Here is a 19,414-nt window from a genome sequence, read left to right on the forward strand (position 1 = left end):
CAGAGTAAGCATTAGCTCCGTGTTGTTACAGATCACTGTCAAGATTTGAAAACGAAAACTCTCAGATTTAGCATTAGCATTAGCTCCGTGTAGTCTAAACTGACAGAGTTAGCATTAGCATTACCTCCGTGTAGTCTAAACTGTCAGAGTAAGCATTGGCTTTAGCTCCGTGTTGTTTACACTCTCGGAGTTAGCATTAGCATTAGCTCCTTGTAGCAGCTTTAACAGTAAACGGAGCGCATGTAAGGTCTCGCGCAGTGACGTACGGAGCGGAGCATGAGGACAGGTATTGGCCCAGCTGCGCTCGCGGAGCTTCTTACCGCAGCCGTGTCTCGCGCAGAGAAAGAGAGAAACTCTGAACTCAAAGTCTCGTCGCTCTGAGCCGCCGCCATCTTTACTGCTGGGTGAAAAGAACCGGAATTCATCTCCAGCTGAGGGGCGGGGCCTATCCTTCTGTTTCCTCCCATTACATCATGTCGTGTTACTGGTTTCCTCATACAGTCTATGGTTTCCTCCCATTACATCATGTCATGTTACTGGTTTCCTCATACAGTCTATGGTTTCCTCCCATTACATCATGTCGTGTTACTGGTTTCTAATATGTACATCTATTTTTAAAAATAAAGACTTGAATGTGTTTCTTTAAATGATGAAGTCACATAAAACATTTATTATGATTTATTTTCATTCTGAGAGGTTTCAGTCTTTAGATCCAGTTCTGGTTCCAGCCCTGATCTGGAATTAGTCCTGTTGTGAACGAGCAACTGAACCAGAGACCGGAGCTGCTGCAGCTCGGTCCGGATACACCGCAGATCCTGATTCAGGTTTTGCAGGTCCTGGTTCAGGCTCTGGTTCGGCAAGTCCTGGTTCTGGTTTTGCAGCTCCAGGTCCTGGTCCTGGTTCGGGTTCTGCAGCTCCGGGTTTTGAATTCTCTGATTCTGGTCCTCGTTTTGAAGATCCTGGTTTTTGTTCTGGTTCAAACTGCATTCAAACATAAACAGAAGGGATCCATCAACATTTAACTGAACACCATGTCTGTGAGAGAGGAGCCTTAAATCTACAACACTGGACTCTGTGGGACTCTGTAGAGAGGAAAATAAAACAAGATTAGCTCCATGGCATAACCCCCGAAACTGGCTAAAGAAAGCAGAAGTCGAGACAACTTGAAAGGATATGGCGTTCCACTAAACCTAAAGTATGTCGTTTAAAGGTCCCCTATTGTGCAAAATGCACTTTTTGCTGTCTTTCATACATAAATATGTGTCCCGGTGTGTAAGGAGACTCACAAAGTGTCAGAAAATACAACCCTCTCTCTTTTCCTCCTTACCCAAATCTCTAAAAACGGGGGTACAAACGAACTGATCCAGATTTGCTTCGGTCATGATGTCATAACCGAAATGTGGGCTGGCTTTACATTGAACTCTCGGCAACGTCCCCCCCACGTGACACGTCCCAACCTATCGTCCACAATATACAGCCGGGAGCTGAACCCCCTCCGCAGCAGCTCTGTGTGTCTGTGCAGGATGTCTGCAGGAGGGACTGAGAGTGGTTGTGTAATGTCTCTGTTCTAGAGCTGAACTCTGAGAAGTGTTTCAGAAATAATGCTGGATGTGGTTTGGAACATCATATGGGGTTCAATCACGGCAGCGTTTAGCTGAGTCTCTCCGTCAGAAACTCCTCTCTTCAGACAGAGCTGTGCTCCAAAGGGGCGTGGCCAGCCTCAGCTCCAAAGGGACGTGGTCAGCATCAGCTCCGAAGGGGCGTGGCCAGCATCAGCTCCAAAGGGGCGTGGCCAGCATCAGCTCCAAAGGGACGTGGTCAGCATCAGCTCCAAAGGGGCGTGGTCAGCATCAGCTCCGAAGGGGCGTGGCCAGCATCAGCTCCAAAGGGGCGTGGCCAGCATCAGCTCCAAAGGGACGTGGTCAGCATCAGCTCCAAAGGGACGTGGTCAGCATCAGCTCCAAAGGGACGTGGTCAGCATCAGCTCCGAAGGGGCGTGGCCAGCATCAGCTCCAAAGGGGCGTGGCCAGCATCAGCTCCAAAGGGACGTGGTCAGCATCAGCTCCAAAGGGACGTGGTCAGCATCAGCTCCGAAGGGGCGTGGCCAGCATCAGCTCCAAAGGGGCGTGGCCAGCATCAGCTCTGAAGGGGCGTGGCCAGCATCAGCTCCAAAGGGACGTGGTCAGCATCAGCTCCAAAGGGACGTGGTCAGCATCAGCTCCGAAGGGGCGTGGCCAGCATCAGCTCCAAAGGGGCGTGGCCAGCATCAGCTCCGAAGGGGCGTGGCCAGCATCAGCTCCAAAGGGACGTGGTCAGCATCAGCTCCGAAGGGGCGTGGCCAGCATCAGCTCTGAAGGGGCGTGGCCAGCATCAGCTCTGAAGGGGTTTGGCCAGCTTCAGATCAAACTTAAAGCAACAGTCACAGAATCAGCCCTTCAGGAACAGGGCTGAAATAGAGGGGGATGAGGCACGCTACACTGGGGGATCTGTTTGGTATTTTCAGCAAAACACTTCAGACAAGTTTTTATGGATAGCCCCACAATATATTTTTAAATATCGCATAATAGGAGACCTTTAATGTATGAAAATAAAAGGTATTGAATCTCACCAAGACCCGCTGACGTCCCTCTGCAAGTCCAGGAACTGATCCAGAGTCTCCTGTGCACACACACACAAACACACACACACACACACACACACACACACACACACACACACACACACACACACACACACACACACACACACACACACACACACACACACACATACGTGTTACTTCCTGTCCGTCTATTTCTATAAACGTTATTGTTCTTCACACACTTTGATCTGCGTGGTTATGTGGGTCATCTCGTCATGGTAACGGGGACTGGTTGCCGTGCCGTCGTCGGGCGTGTTGGCCAGCGGAGCACAGTGCCTGGAGATGAACTGGTTGTCATAGAAACGACGAAGGACGGACATGGAGTCCTCGACCTGCAGGATGACGGACGCCTGCTGCATCACCGCATTCGCCTCAGAGTTATCATAAACCCTGAGAGACAAACAGGTAGAAACACACAGATGAGAGACAGACAGAGACAGACAGGTGAGAGAAAGACAAGTAGAAACAGACAGATGAGAGACAGACAGTAGAGACAGACGAGTAGAAACACACAGATGAGACACAGACAGAGACAGACAGGTGAGAGACAGACAGGTGAGAGAAAGACAAGTAGAAACAGACAGGTGAGAGACAGACATGTAGAGACAGACAAGAAGAAACAGACAGGTGAGAGACAGACAGTAAAGACAGACAAGTAGAAACAGACAGGTGAGAGATACACAGAGACAGACAGGTGAGAGATAGACAAGTTTAAACAGACAGGTGAGAGACAGAAATTGGAGACAGAAAAGTAGAAAGAGACAGGTGAAAGACACACAGAGACAGACAGGTGAGAGAAAGACAGGTACAGACAGACAAGTAGAAACCGACAGGGGAGAGACAGACAGGTGAGAGACAGACAAGTAGAAACAGACAGATGAGAGACAGACAGGTGAGAGACAGACAAGTATAAACAGACAGGTGAGAGACAGACAAGTAGAAACAGACAGGTGAGAGACAGACAGGTGAGAGAAAGACAGGTAGAGACAGACAAGTAGAAACCGACAGGTGAGAGACAGACATGTTGAGACAGGCAGGTGAGAGACAGACAGGTAGAGACAGACAGGTGAGAGACAGACAAGTATAAACAGACAGGTGAGAGACAGACAAGTAGAAACAGACAGGTGAGAGACAGACAGGTGAGAGAAAGACAGGTAGAGACAGACAAGTAGAAACAGACAGAGACACACAGGTGAGAGACAGACAAGTGGACACAGGCAGATTAGAGACAAACAGGTGGAGACAGACAGGTGAGAGACAGACAAGTAGAAACAGACAGGTAAGAGACAGACAGGTGAGAGAAAGACAGGTACAGACAGACAAGTAGAAACCGACAGGTGAGAGACAGACATGTCGAGACAGGCAGGTTAGAGACAGACAGGTGAGAGACAGACAGGTGAGAGACAGACAAGTATAAACAGACAGGTGAGAGACAGACAAGTAGAATCAGACAGGTGAGAGACAGACAGGTGAGAGAAAGACAGGTAGAGACAGACAAGTAGAAACAGACAGGTAGAGACACACAGGTGAGAAACAGACAAGTGGACACAGGCAGGTTAGAGACAGACAGGTGGTGACAGACAGGTGAGAGACAGACAAGTATAAACAGACAGGTGAGAGACAGACAGGTGAGAGAAAGACAGGTAGAGACAGACAAGTAGAAACAGACAGAGACACACAGGTGAGAGACAGACAAGTGGACACAGGCAGGTTAGAGACAGACAGGTGGTGACAGACAGGTGAGATACAGACAAGTAGAAACCGACACGTGAGAGACAGACATGTCGAGACAGGCAGGTTAGAGAGAGACAGGTAGAGACAGTCAGGTGAGAAACAGACAAGTATAAACAGACAGGTGAGAGACAGACAAGTAGAAACAGACAGGTGAGAGACAGACAGGTGAGAGAAAGACAGGTAGAGACAGACAAGTAGAAACAGACAGAGACACACAGGTGAGAGACAGACAAGTGGACACAGGCAGGTTAGAGACAAACAGGTGGAGACAGACAGGTGAGAGACAGACAAGTAGAAACAGACAGGTAAGAGACAGACAGGTGAGAGAAAGACAGGTACAGACAGACAAGTAGAAACCGACAGGTGAGAGACAGACATGTCGAGACAGGCAGGTTAGAGACAGACAGGTGAGAGACAGACAGGTGAGAGACAGACAAGTATAAACAGACAGGTGAGAGACAGACAAGTAGAATCAGACAGGTGAGAGACAGACAGGTGAGAGAAAGACAGGTAGAGACAGACAAGTAGAAACAGACAGGTAGAGACACACAGGTGAGAAACAGACAAGTGGACACAGGCAGGTTAGAGACAGACAGGTGGTGACAGACAGGTGAGAGACAGACAAGTATAAACAGACAGGTGAGAGACAGACAGGTGAGAGAAAGACAGGTAGAGACAGACAAGTAGAAACAGACAGAGACACACAGGTGAGAGACAGACAAGTGGACACAGGCAGGTTAGAGACAGACAGGTGGTGACAGACAGGTGAGATACAGACAAGTAGAAACCGACACGTGAGAGACAGACATGTCGAGACAGGCAGGTTAGAGAGAGACAGGTAGAGACAGTCAGGTGAGAAACAGACAAGTATAAACAGACAGGTGAGAGACAGTCAAGTAGAAACAGACAGGTGAGAGACAGACAGGTGAGAGAAAGACAGGTACAGACAGACAAGTAGAAACCGACAGGTGAGAGACAGACATGTCGAGACAGGCAGGTTAGAGACAGACAGGTAGAGACAGACAGGTGAAAGACAGACAAGTATAAACAGACAGGTGAGAGACAGACAAGTAGAAACAGACAGGTGAGAAACAGACAGGTGAGAGAAAGACAGGTAGAGACAGACAAGTAGAAACAGACAGACAGAGACACACAGGTGAGAGACAGACAAGTGGACACAGGCAGGTTAGAGACAGACAGGTGGTGACCGACAGGTGAGAGACAGACAAGTAGAAACAGACAGGTGAGAGACAGACAGAGACAGACAGGTGAGAGAAAGACAGGTAGAGACAGACAAGTAGAAACCGACAGGTGAGAGACAGACATGTTGAGACAGGCAGGTGAGAGACAGACAGGTAGAGACAGACAGGTGAGAGACAGACAAGTATAAACAGACAGGTGAGAGACAGACAAGTAGAAACAGACAGGTGAGAGATAGACAGGTGAGAGAAAGACAGGTAGAGACAGACAAGTAGAAACAGACAGAGACACACAGGTGAGAGACAGACAAGTGGACACAGGCAGGTTAGAGACAGACAGGTGGAGACAGACAGGTGAGAGACAGACAAGTAGAAACAGACAGGTGAGAGACAGACAGAGACAGACAGGTGAGAGAAAGACAGGTAGAGTCAGACAAGTAGAAACCGACAGGTGAGAGACAGACAGGTAGAAACAGGCAGGTTAGAGACACACAGGTAGAGACAGACAGGTGAGAGACAGACAAGTATAAACAGACAGGTGAGAGACAGACAAGTAGAAACAGACAGGTGAGAGACAGACAGGTGAGAGAAAGACAGGTAGAGACAGACAAGTAGAAACAGACAGAGACACACAGGTGAGAGACAGACAAGTGGACACAGGCAGGTTAGAGACAGACAGGTGGTGACAGACAGGTGAGAGACAGACAAGTAGAAACCGACACGTGAGAGACAGACATGTCGAGACAGGCAGGATAGAGAGAGACAGGTAGAGACAGTCAGGTGAGAAACAGACAAGTCAGTGAATGAATGAATGAGTTAGTGAATGAATGAATGAGTTAGTGAATGAGTCAGTGAATGAATGAATGAGTTAGTGAATGAGTCAGTGAATGAATGAGTCAGTGAATGAATGAATGATTCAGTGAATGAATGAGTCAGTGAATGAGTCATTGAATGAATGAGTCAGTGATGAATGAATGAATGAATGAGTCAGTGAATGAATCAATGGATGAGTCAGTGAATGAATGAGTCAGTGAATGAATGGATGAATGAGTTAGTGAATGAGTCAGTGAATGAATGAATGAGTCAGTGAAGGAGTTAGTGAATGAGTCATTGAATGAATGAATGAATGAATGAGTCAGTGAATGAATGAATGAGTCAGTGAATGAATGAATGAGTCAGTGAATGAATGAATGAGTCAGTGAATGAATCAATGGATGAGTCAGTGAATGAATCAATGGATGAGTCAGTGAATGAATGAATGAATGATTGAATAAATGAGTAAGTGAATGAATAAATGAGTCAGTGAATGATTCAGTGAATGAATGAGTCAATGAATGAATGAATGAGTCAGTGATCAATGAGTGAATGCGTCAGTGAAAGAATGAACTAGTCAGTGAATGAATGAATGAGTCAGTGAATGAATGAGTTAGTGAATGAGTCAGTGAATTAATGAATGAGTCAGTGAATGAATGAATAAGTCAGTGAATGAATGAATGTGTCAGTGAATGAGTCATTGAATGAATGAATGAATGAGTCAGTGAATGAGTGAATGAGTTAGTGAATGAGTCAGTGAAAGAATGAGTCAGTGAATGAATGAATGAGTAGGTGAATGAGTCAGTGAATGAATGAATGAGTCAGTGAATGAATGAGTCAGTGAATGAATGAGTCAGTGAATGAGTGAATGAGTTAGTGAATGAGTCAGTGAAAGAATGAGTCAGTGAATGAATGAATGAGTAGGTGAATGAGTCAGTGAATGAATGAATGAGTCAGTGAATGAATGAATAAGTCAGTGAATGAATCAATGAATGAGTCATTGAATGAATGAATGAGTCAGTGAATGAATGAGTCAGTGAATGAATGAATGAGTCAGTGAATGAATGAATGAATGAGTCATTGAATGAATGAATGAGTCAGTGAATGAATGAGTCAGTGAATGAATGAATGAGTAGGTGAATGAGTCAGTGAATGAATGAATGAGTCAGTGAATGAATGAATAAGTCAGTGAATGAATCAATGAATGAGTCATTGAATGAATGAGTCAGTGAATGAGTCATTGAATGAATGAATTAATGAATGAGTCAGTGAATGAATGAGTCAGTGAATGAATGAATGAGTCAGTGAATGAATGAATGAGTTAGTGAATGAGTCAGTGAATGAATGAATGAGTCAGTGAATGAATGAATAAGTCAGTGAATGAATGAATGAGTCAGTGAATGAATGAGTCAGTGAATGAGTCATTGAATGAATGAATTAATGAATGAGTCAGTGAATGAATGAATAAGTCAGTGAATGAATGAATGAGTCAGTGAATGAATGAGTCAGTGAATGAGTCAATGAATGAATTAATGAATGAATGAGTCAGTGAATGAATGAATGAGTCAGTGAATGAGTGAATGAGTTAGTGAATGAGTCAGTGAAAGAATGAGTCAGTGAATGAATGAATGAGTAGGTGAATGAGTCAGTGAATGAATGAATGAGTCAGTGAATGAATGAGTCAGTGAATGAATGAGTCAGTGAATGAGTGAATGAGTTAGTGAATGAGTCAGTGAATGAATGAGTCAGTGAATGAGTCATTGAATGAATGAATTAATGAATGAGTCAGTGAATGAATGAATAAGTCAGTGAATGAATGAATGAGTCAGTGAATGAATGAATAAGTCAGTGAATGAATGAGTCAGTGAATGAGTCATTGAATGAATGAATTAATGAATGAGTCAGTGAATGAATGAGTCAGTGAATGAATGAATAAGTCAGTGAATGAATGAGTCAGTGAATGAGTCATTGAATGAATGAATTAATGAATGAGTCAGTGAATGAGTCATTGAATGAATGAATTAATGAATGAGTCAGTGAATGAATGAGTCAGTGATGAATGAATGAGTCAGTGAATGAATGAGTGAATCTTCAGTCAGTGACGTCAGGAACCTCCGAAGATGATCCAGAAGCTGCAGGCGTATGGGATGAAGATCTCAGCGTACAGGAACAGGAAACACATCAGATCCCCCACGATGTTCCCCAGCATGACGATGAAGGGACCCATCAACCTGCACACACACACACACACACACACACACATTTTCAGCAGACGAAACTACAACACCTGCAGAGTGTACTTCCTGTTTAGCGCTGGTGTGTACCTGAAGGCTCTGACGTGCTTCATCAGCCGCAGCCAGAGGAAGATGATGCTGACGGAGAACAGGCGCAGGCTGCAGGTGCGCAGGCTGCTGCATGGCTGCAGCACGTCGGCCATGTGCACGCTGAAGGAGGCCACCAGCAGGGAGTACACCAGCCAATCAAAGACGTTCCTGATGGGACACAGGAAGTGAAGTCAGCAGCTATAATGTAGTGTGTATCAGTGACATGTTGTGTGTGTGTGTTTGTGTGTGTGTGTGTGTGTGTGTGTGTGTGTGTGTGTGTGTGTGTGTGTGTGTGTGTGTGTGTGTGTGTGTGTGTGTGTTACCAAAGGTCCTGGCTGTAGCTTCCTCTCATCAAACGAATCTGTTTGATCTGATCCAAAAGAAACACTTTCTCCTACCCCACACACACACACACACACACACACACACACACACACACACACACACACACACACACACACACACACACACACACACACACACACATATTTAAACACAGCACTGTAACTGTTTCCAGTGTGTGTGCTGAGCGACCGAGAACTCCCCGAGACGCTTTTGTTGTGGCCGGAGATTTCAACACGGCCAACACGAAGACAGTCCTGCCGAAGTAATAACAGCACATCAGCTGCCCTGCGCGCGGGGGACACACACCCTGTTCATTCCCCTTCAAGGGTTCAAAGCGCTGCCTCGCCCTCCCTTCGGCAAATCAGATCACCTCTCTGCAGCTAACAGGAACTGAAACGGGGACACAGACTATACAGCGCTGGAGCGAGGAGTCAGACTCTGCTCTGACACTACTGAGTGGTGTGTGTTAGATGACGACAACATCAACACACACACACACACAAACGGTCATCTACTACATCGGTTAATGCCTCGCTGACATAGCACCGAGATCACTGTACGAACATCCCGGATCAGGAGCCCTGATAAACTGCGGGGTCCGTGTCGCTCATAGAGCTGGAGACCTGGACCAACACAGGAAGTCAGGGGCCGTGCTCCCGAGAGCCATGAGCAGCGCTAAGAGACGCTACAGAGACAGAGAGGAGTCTGACTCCAGAGGCTCTGACAACGGGAGCATGTGGGTGGGACCAAGAACAATGACTGACTACAGTTTCCATTCTTTATGCTAAGCTAACCTGAGGCCACATGGGATGCAAGCAGCGCAGGTCGTCATGGAGACGACGCTCCGCCCACCGCTGCCAGAGGCGAAGCTTCCTGTTGGAGCGAATAACGTCCTGAACCTCCTTTATCACTTCCTGTACGGTCAGGAGCAGAGCGACAACAACCAGGAGGACACGCCACCAGTCCTGAGAGACAGACAGGTGAGGGACAGTCAGGTGAGAGATAATAACCACAGGACGGGCCACCTCTCCTGAGAGACAGACAGGTGAGAGACAGTCAGGTGAGAGATAATAACCACAGGACGGGCCACCTCTCCTGAGAGACAGACAGGTGAGAGACAGTCAGGTGAGAGATAATAACCAGAGGACAGGCCACCTGTCCTGAGAGACAGACAGCTGAGAGACAGTCAGGTGAGAGATAATAACCAGAGGACAGGCCACCTGTCCTGAGAGACAGACAGCTGAGAGACAGACAGGTGAGAGACAGTCAGGTGAGAAATAATAACCAGAGGACAGGCCACCTGTCCTGAGAGACAGACAGCTGAGAAACAGACAGGTGAGAGATAATAACCAGAGGACATGCCACCAGTCCTGAGAGACATATAGGTGAGAGACAGGTGAGACAGACAGGTGAGAGATAACAACCAGGAGGACACTGCACCAGTCCTGAGAGACAGACAGGTGAGAGATAATAACCAGAGGACATGCCACCAGTCCTGAGAGATAGACAGGTGACAGACAGACAAGTGAGAGATAATAACCAGAGGACAGTCCACCAGTCCGAAAAGACATACAGGTGAGAGACAGGTGAGAGATGGACAGGTAAGACATAACAAAGAGGAGGACACTCAACTAGTCCTGAGAGACACACAGGTGAGAGGCAGACAGGAAGAGACAGACAGGTACCTGTGGCAAGACGTAGCGGTCAACTGACTCTCTGTTGACGGACACAGAGATGGCGACGGTCGTCCAGGAGACGTTGAACAGGAAGTTGAGGATGAGGAGAAGCCACGCCCCCAGCCTGGCAGACAGACAGGAAGATAGACAGACAAGTGAAGAGAGGCACACAGCGGATATATTGGTTGAAGCCTTCAAAACAGGTGAGGGTTAGGGTTCTTAGGGTTAGGGTTCATAGGGTTAGGGTTCATAGGGTTCATAGGTAGGGTTCATGGTCTTAGGGTTCATAGTGTTAGGGTTCATGTTGTTAGGGTTCATGGTGTTAGGGTTCATAGGGTTAGGGTTCATAGTGTTAGGGTTCATGGTGTTAGGGTTCATGGTGTTAGGGTTCATAGGGTTCATAGGGTTAGGGTTCATGGTCTTAGGGTTCATAGTGTTAGGGTTCATGTTGTTAGGGTTCATGGTGTTAGGGTTCATAGGGTTAGGGTTCATAGTGTTAGGGTTCATGGTGTTAGGGTTCATGGTGTTAGGGTTCATAGGGTTAGGGTTCATAGGGTTAGGGTTCATAGGGTTAGGGTTCATGGTGTTAGGGTTCATGGTGTTAGGGTTCATAGGGTTAGGGTTCATAGGGTTAGGGTTCATAGTGTTAGGGTTCATAGTGTTAGGGTTCATGGTGTTAGGGTTAATAGTGCTAGGGTTCATGGTGTTAGGGTTCATAGTGTTAGGGTTCATAGGGTTAGGGTATATAGGGTTAGGGTTCATAGTGTTAGGGTTCATGGTGTTAGGGTTCATAGGGTTAGGGTTCATAGTGTTAGGGTTCATGGTGTTAGGGTTAATAGTGCTAGGGTTCATGGTGTTAGGGTTCATAGTGTTAGGGTTCATAGGGTTAGGGTATATAGGGTTAGGGTTCGTAGGGTTAGGGTTCATAGTGTTATGGTTCATAGTGTTAGGGTTCATGGTGTTAGGGTTCATGGTGTTAGGGTTAATAGTGCTAGGGTTCATGGTGTTAGGGTTCATAGTGTTAGGGTTCATAGGGTTAGGGTATATAGGGTTAGGGTTCGTAGGGTTAGGGTTCATAGTGTTAGGGTTCATAGGGTTAGGGTATATAGGGTTAGGGTTCATAGTGTTAGGGTTCATGGTGTTAGGGTTCATAGGGTTAGGGTTCATAGTGTTAGGGTTCATGGTGTTAGGGTTAATAGTGCTAGGGTTCATAGTGTTAGGGTTCATAGGGTTAGGGTATATAGGGTTAGGGTTCGTAGGGTTAGGGTTCATAGGGTTAGGGTTCATAGGGTTAGGGTTCGTAGGGTTAGGGTTCATAGGGTTAGGGTTCATAGGGTTAGGGTTATAGTGTTAAGGTTCATGGTGTTAGGGTTCATAGTGTTAGGGTTCATGGTATTAGTGTTCATAGTGTTAGGGTTCATAGGGTTAGGGTTCATAGTGTTAGGGTTCATGGTGTTAGGGTTCATGGTTTTAGTGTTCATAGTGTTAGAGTTCATAGGGTTAGGGTTCATGGTGTTAGGGTTCATAGTGTTAGAGTTCATAGGGTTAGGGTTCATGGTTTTAGGGTTCATAGTGTTAGGGTTGATGGTGTTAGGGTTCATGGTGTTAGGGTTCATAGTGTTAGAGTTCATTGGGTTAGGGTTCATGGTGTTAGGGTTCATGGTTTTAGTGTTCATGGTGTTAGGGTTCATAGGGTTAGGGTTCATGGTGTTAGGGTTCATAGGGTTAGGGTTCATAGTGTTAGGGTTCATGGTGTTAGGGTTCATGGTGTTAAGGTTCATGGTGTTAGGGTTCATAGGGTTAGGCTTCATAGTGTTAGGGTTCATGGTGTTAGGGTTCATGGTGTTAAGGTTCATAGGGTTTGGGTTCATAGTGTTAGGGTTCATAGAGTTAGGGTTCATAGTGTTAGGGTTCATAGGGTTAGGGTTCATGGTGTTAGGGTTCATGGTGTTAGGGTTCATAGAGTTAGGGTTCATGGTGTTAGGGTTCATAGTGTAAGGGTTCATAGTGTTAGGGTTCATGGTGTTAGGGTTCTTGGTGTTAGGGTTCATAGGGTTAGGGTTCATGGTGTTAGGGTTCATGGTGTTAGGCTTCATAGGGTTAGGGTTCATAGGGTTAGGGTTCATAGTGTTAGGGTTCATAGGGTTAGGGTATATAGGGTTAGGGTTCATAGTGTTAGGGTTCATAGGGTTAGGGTTTATAGGGTTATGGTTCATAGGGTTAGGGTTCATAGTGTTAGGGTTCATGGTGTTAGGGTTCATGGTGTTAGGGTTCATGGTGTTAGGGTTCATAGGGTTAGGGTTCACGGTGTTAGGGTTCACAGTGTTAGGGTTCATAGTGTTAGGGTTCATAGTGTTAGGGTTCATGGTGTTAGGGTTCATAGGGTTAGGGTTCATAGTGTTAGGGTTCATGGTGTTAGGGTTCATGGTGTTAGGGTTCATAGGGTTAGGGTTCACGGTGTTAGGGTTCATAGTGTTAGGGTTCACGGTGTTAGGGTTCATAGTGTTAGGGTTCATGTTGTTAGGGTTCATAGGGTTAGGGTTCATAGTGTTAGGGTTCATAGTGTTAGGGTTCATGGTGTTAGGGTTCATGGTGTTAGGGTTCATAGTGTTAGGGTTCATAGGGTTAGGGTTCACGGTGTTAGGGTTCACAGTGTTAGGGTTCTTAGGGTTAGGGTTCATAGGATTATGGCTCATAGAGTTAGGGTTCATGTTGTTAGGGTTCATAGTGTAAGGGTTCATGGTGTTAGTGTTCATGGTGTTAGGGTTCATAGGGTTAGGGTTCATAGGGTTAGGGTTCATAGTGTTAGGGTTCATGGTGTTAGGGTTCATGGTATTAGTGTTCATAGTTTTAGGGTTCATAGGGTTAGTGTTCACGGTGTTAGGGTTCATAGTGTTAGGGTTCACGGTGTTCGGGTTCATGGTGTTAGGGTTCATAGTGTTAGGGTTCATGGTGTTAGGGTTCATAGGGTTAGGGTTCATAGGGTTAGGGTTCATAGTGTTAGGGTTCATAGGGTTAGGGTATATAGGGTTAGGGTTCATAGTGTTAGGGTTCATAGGGTTAGGGTTTATAGGGTTATGGTTCATAGGGTTATGGTTCATAGGGTTAGGGTTCATGGTGTCAGGGTTCATAGTGTTAGGGTTCATAGGGTTAGGGTATATAGGGTTAGGGTTCATAGTGTTAGGGTTCATAGCGTTAGGGTTTATAGGGATAGGGTTCATAGGGTTATGGTTCATAGGGTTAGGGTTCATAGTGTTAGGGTTCATGATGTTAGGGTTCATAGGGTTAGGGTATATAGGGTTAGGGTTCATAGTGTTAGGGTTCATAGGGTTAGGGTTTATAGGGTTAGGGTTCATAGGGTTAGGGTTCATAGGGTTAGGGTTTATAGGGTTAGGGTTCATAGGGTTAGGGTTCATAGTGTTAGTGTTCATGATGTTAGGGTTCATAGGGTTAGGGTATATAGGGTTAGGGTTCATAGTGTTAGGGTTCTTAGGGTTAGGGTATATAGGGTTAGGGTTCATAGTGTTAGGGTTCATAGGGTTAGGGTTTATAGGGTTAGGGTTCATAGGGTTATGGTTCATAGGGTTAGGGTTCATAGGGTTAAGATTCATAGGGTTAGGGTTCATAGTGTAAGGGTTCATAGGGTTAGGGTTCATAGGGTTAGGGTTCATAGGGTTAGGGTTCATAGTGTTAGGGTTTATGATTTTAGGGTTCATAGTGTTAGGGTTCATAGTGTTAGGGTTTATGATGTTAGGGTTCATAGTCTTAGGGTTCATAGTGTTAGGGTTCATAGTGTTAGGGTTCATAGTGTAAGGGTTCATAGGGTTAGGGTTCATAGTGTTAGGGTTCATAGTGTAAGGGTTCATAGGGTTAGGGTTCATAGTGTTAGGGTTTATGGGTTTAGGGTTCATAGTTTAAGGGTTCATAGGTTTAGGGTTCATATTGTTAGGGTTCATAGGGTTAGGGTTCATGGTGTTAGGGTTCATGTTGTTAGGGTTCATAGTGTAAGGGTTCATAGTGTTAGGGTTCATGGTGTTAGGGTTCATGGTGTTAGGGTTCATAGGGTTAGGGTTCATAGGGTTATGGTTCATAGGGTTAGGGTTCATGTTGTTAGGGTTCATAGTGTAAGGGTTCATGATGTTAGGGTTCATGGTGTTAGGGTTCATGGTGTTAGGGTTCATAGGGTTAGGGTTCATAGGGTTAGGGTTCATAGTGTTAGGGTTCATGGTGTTAGGGTTCATAGTGTTAGGGTTCATAGGGTTAGGGTTCATGGTGTTAGGGTTCATGGTATTAGTGTTCATGGTTTTAGGGTTCATAGGGTTAGGGTTCACGGTGTTAGGGTTCATGGTGTTAGGGTTCATAGTGTTAGGGTTCATGGTGTTAGGGTTCATAGGGTTAGGGTTCATAGTGTTAGGGTTCATAGTGTTAGGGTTCATGGTGTTAGGGTTCATAGGGTTAGGGTTCACGGTGTTAGGGTTCATAGTGTTAGGGTTCACGGTGTTAGGGTTCATAGTGTTAGGCTTCATGGTGTTAGCGTTCATGGTGTTAGGGTTCACGGTGTTCGGGTTCATGGTGTTAGGGTTCATAGTGTTAGGGTTCATGGTGTTAGGGTTCATAGGGTTAGGGTTCATAGTGTTAGGGTTCATAGTGTTAGGGTTCATGGTGTTAGGGTTCATGGTGTTAGGGTTCATAGGGTTAGGGTTCACGGTGTTAGGGTTCATAGGGTTAGGGTTCATAGTGTTAGGGTTCATGGTGTTAGGGTTCATAGTGTTAGGGTTCATAGGGTTAGGGTTCATGGTGTTAGGGTTCATGGTATTAGTGTTCATGGTTTTAGGGTTCATAGGGTTAGGGTTCACGGTGTTCGGGTTCATGGTGTTAGGGTTCATAGTGTTAGGGTTCATGGTGTTAGGGTTCATAGGGTTAGGGTTCATAGTGTTAGGGTTCATAGTGTTAGGGTTCATGGTGTTAGGGTTCATGGTGTTAGGGTTCATAGGGTTAGGGTTCACGGTGTTAGGGTTCATAGTGTTAGGGTTCACGGTGTTAGGGTTCATAGTGTTAGGCTTCATGGTGTTAGCGTTCATGGTGTTAGGGTTCATAGGGTTAGGGTTCATAGTGTTAGGGTTCATAGTGTTAGGGTTCATGGTGTTAGCGTTCATGGTGTTAGGGTTCATGGTGTTAGGGTTCATAGGGTTAGGGTTCACGGTGTTAGGGTTCACAGTGTTAGGGTTCTTAGGGTTAGGGTTCATAGGATTATGGTTCATAGGGTTAGGGTTCATGTTGTTAGGGTTCATATTGTAAGGGTTCATGGTGTTAGTGTTCATGGTGTTAGGGTTCATGGTGTTAGGGTTCATAGGGTTAGGGTTCATGGTGTTAGGGTTCATAGGGTTAGGGTTCATAGTGTTAGGGTTCATGGTTTTAGGGTTCATAGGGTTAGGGTTCATAGTGTTAGGGTTCATAGGGTTAGGGTTCATAGGGTTAGGGTTCATAGTGTTAGGGTTCATAGTGTTAGGGTTCATGGTGTTAGGGTTCATAGGGTTAGGGTTCATAGTGTTAGGGTTCATAGGGTTAGGGTTCATGGTGTTAGGGTTCATGTTGTTAGGGTTCATAGTGTAAGGGTTCATAGTGTTAGGGTTCATGGTGTTAGGGTTCATGGTGTTAGGGTTCATAGGGTTAGGGTTCATGGTGTTAGGGTTCATGGTGTTAGGGTTCATAGGGTTAGGGTTCATAGGGTTATGGTTCATAGGGTTAGGGTTCATGTTGTTAGGGTTCATAGTGTAAGGGTTCATGATGTTAGGGTTCATGGTGTTAGGGTTCATGGTGTTAGGGTTCATAGGGTTAGGGTTCATAGGGTTAGGGTTCATAGTGTTAGGGTTCATGGTGTTAGGGTTCATAGTGTTAGGGTTCATAGGGTTAGGGTTCATGGTGTTAGGGTTCATGGTATTAGTGTTCATGGTTTTAGGGTTCATAGGGTTAGGGTTCACGGTGTTAGGGTTCATAGTGTTAAGGTTCACAGTGTTCGGGTTCATGGTGTTAGGGTTCATAGTGTTAGGGTTCATGGTGTTAGGGTTCATAGGGTTAGGGTTCATAGTGTTAGGGTTCATAGTGTTAGGGTTCATGGTGTTAGGGTTCATGGTGTTAGGGTTCATAGGGTTAGGGTTCACGGTGTTAGGGTTCATAGTGTTAGGGTTCACGGTGTTAGGGTTCATAGTGTTAGGGTTCATGGTGTTAGGGTTCATAGGGTTAGGGTTCATAGTGTTAGGGTTCATAGTGTTAGGGTTCATGGTGTTAGGGTTCATGGTGTTAGGGTTCATAGTGTTAGGTTTCATAGGGTTAGGGTTCACGGTGTTAGGGTTCACAGTGTTAGGGTTCTTAGGGTTAGGGTTCATAGGATTATGGTTCATAGGGTTAGGGTTCATGTTGTTAGGGTTCATAGTGTAATGGTTCATGGTGTTAGTGTTCATGGTGTTAGGGTTCATAGGGTTAGGGTTCATAGGGTTAGGGTTCATAGTGTTAGGGTTCATGGTGTTAGGGTTCATGGTATTAGTGTTCATTTTTTTAGGGTTCATAGGGTTAGTGTTCACGGTGTTAGGGTTCATAGTGTTAGGGTTCACGGTGTTCGGGTTCATGGTGTTAGGGTTCATAGTGTTAGGGTTCATGGTGTTAGGGTTCATAGGGTTAGGGTTCATAGTGTTAGGGTTCATAGTGTTAGGGTTCATGGTGTTAGGGTTCATGGTGTTAGGGTTCATAGTGTTAGGGTTCATAGGGTTAGGGTTCATGGTGTTACGGTTCATGGTGTTAGGGTTCATAGTGTTAGGGTTCATGGTGTTAGGGTTCATGGTGTTAGGCTTCATAGGGTTAGGGTTCATAGGGTTAGGGTTCATAGTGTTAGGGTTCATAGGGTTAGGGTATATAGGGTTAGGGTTCATAGTGTTAGGGTTCATAGGGTTAGGGTTTATAGGGTTAGGGTTCATAGGGTTATGGTTCATAGGGTTAGGGTTCATGGTGTCAGGGTTCATAGTGTTAGGGTTCATAGGGTTAGGGTTCATAGTGTTAGGGTTCATGATGTTAGGGTTCATAGGGTTAGGGTATATAGGGTTAGGGTCAGTGGCGGTGCGTCAATAGTGGGCGCTTGGGCGCCGCCCACCCTGACTTTTTGAGTTAAAAAACGTTATATATACAACATAATTGAAATAAGAAATGTACCGTGTTTATGGGTTAAATGTGTATGGGAGACCACTGTCAAGAACCGCTAAAATGTGTCCGGACATAATATATTGCCATTCGCCTTTTCTGAGAATAGGCAGGTCGGCTACCGTCCGTGGGCGCCGATAACATGGGAGTCTATAGGAGAGCTTATACTTTTCTCAGTCATTTTAGCAAGGATAGCTTTTCATTGGAGGATGAAACTTAGATCTGTGGGCGCAAATCTTTGCGCCCACAGCCAATGGCATTGTTTCTTAGTTCAATGTGACATTCTTAGATACGCGATTGGACTATTTCGGCGAATCAGCATCGTTATCATTCCCTAACCACAAGCGTAAAGAGCAGCACCGTAGCTAGCTGAAACTTAGATTGAGTGAATATGGCGACATCGATGGCTGAGAACTCCGTGCAAGCTCTACTTAAAACACCGTTTCATCGACTATCAGATGTCGAAAAGAAGAAATTGAAAGACTTGGGACCCGAGCGTCCGGATTTAAACATTCAACAGACGACCACTGATCGCGGGAGAACCTACACTCGGACTTTCTCCTCAAACTTGTATGCTAAGCGGAATTGGTTAGCTGGTTGTACAGTGAGTGAGCAATGCCTTTTTTTGTTTCCCTTGTCTGTTATTTCAAAGTCCTGGGACTGAAACACTTTGGACTACAACCGGGATGAAGGATCTAAAGCACTTCACACAAAAATGTAAGAAGCACGAATGTGGCCGCAGCCACCTAACCAACTGTCTTAAGCTAAACCTCTAAAAAAGTGCTATTTAAACCGTGCCGCCCAACTGCGCCCCCCCCAAAAAAATGTTCACCAGCCGCCACTGGTTAGGGTTCATAGTGTTAGGGTTCATAGGGTTAGGGTTTATAGGGTTAGGGTTCATAGGGTTAGGGTTCATAGGGTTAGGGTTTATAGGGTTAGGGTTCATAGTGTTAGGGTTCATGATGTTAGGGTTCTTAGGGTTAGGGTATATAGGGCTAGTGTTCATAGTGTTAGGGTTCATAGGGTTAGGGTATATAGGGTTAGGGTTCATAGTGTTAGGGTTCATAGGGTTAGGGTTTATAGGGTTAGGGTTCATAGGGTTATGGTTCATAGGGTTAGGGTTCATAGGGTTAAGATTCATAGGGTTAGGGTTCATAGTGTAAGGGTTCATAGGGTTAGGGTTCATAGGGTTAGGGTTCATAGGGTTAGGGTTCATAGTGTTAGGGTTTATGATGTTAGGGTTCATAGTGTTAGGGTTCATAGTGTTAGGGTTTATGATGTTAGGGTTCATAGTCTTAGGGTTCATAGTGTTAGGGTTCATAGTGTTAGGGTTCATAGTGTAAGGGTTCATAGGGTTAGGGTTCATAGTGTTAGGGTTCATAGTGTAAGGGTTCATAGGGTTAGGGTTCATAGTGTTAGGGTTTATGGGTTTAGGGTTCATAGTTTAAGGGTTCATAGGTTTAGGGTTCATATTGTAAGGGTTCATAGGGT

The 19,414-nt window shown here is 45.5% G+C and overlaps 2 protein-coding genes across 2 annotated transcripts in view; both read right to left on the minus strand.

Moving 5' to 3' along the window:
• ubr2 (ubiquitin protein ligase E3 component n-recognin 2) overlaps positions 1–425 on the minus strand; it is a 48,903-nt gene extending 48,478 nt beyond the window's left edge. Inside the window, 1 exon segment of the mRNA XM_063875658.1 lies at positions 321–425. Within this exon segment, the coding sequence (XP_063731728.1) occupies positions 321–425 (105 nt within the window).
• Positions 426–671: 246 nt separating this feature from the next.
• The window catches only part of si:ch73-193i2.2 (uncharacterized), a 22,995-nt gene continuing 4,252 nt past the window's right edge, over positions 672–19,414 (minus strand). Inside the window, exons 8-14 of the mRNA XM_063874597.1 lie at positions 10,742–10,856; positions 9,851–10,021; positions 9,035–9,105; positions 8,712–8,879; positions 2,824–3,031; positions 2,609–2,658; positions 672–981 (exon numbers count right to left, since the gene is read on the minus strand). Of these exons, the coding sequence (XP_063730667.1) occupies positions 672–981; positions 2,609–2,658; positions 2,824–3,031; positions 8,712–8,879; positions 9,035–9,105; positions 9,851–10,021; positions 10,742–10,856 (1,093 nt within the window). The remainder of the gene's footprint in view (positions 982–2,608; positions 2,659–2,823; positions 3,032–8,711; positions 8,880–9,034; positions 9,106–9,850; positions 10,022–10,741; positions 10,857–19,414) is intronic.

The sequence above is a fragment of the Eleginops maclovinus genome, chromosome 22, assembly GCF_036324505.1.
Source record: "Eleginops maclovinus isolate JMC-PN-2008 ecotype Puerto Natales chromosome 22, JC_Emac_rtc_rv5, whole genome shotgun sequence".
NCBI lineage: Eukaryota > Metazoa > Chordata > Actinopteri > Perciformes > Eleginopidae > Eleginops > Eleginops maclovinus.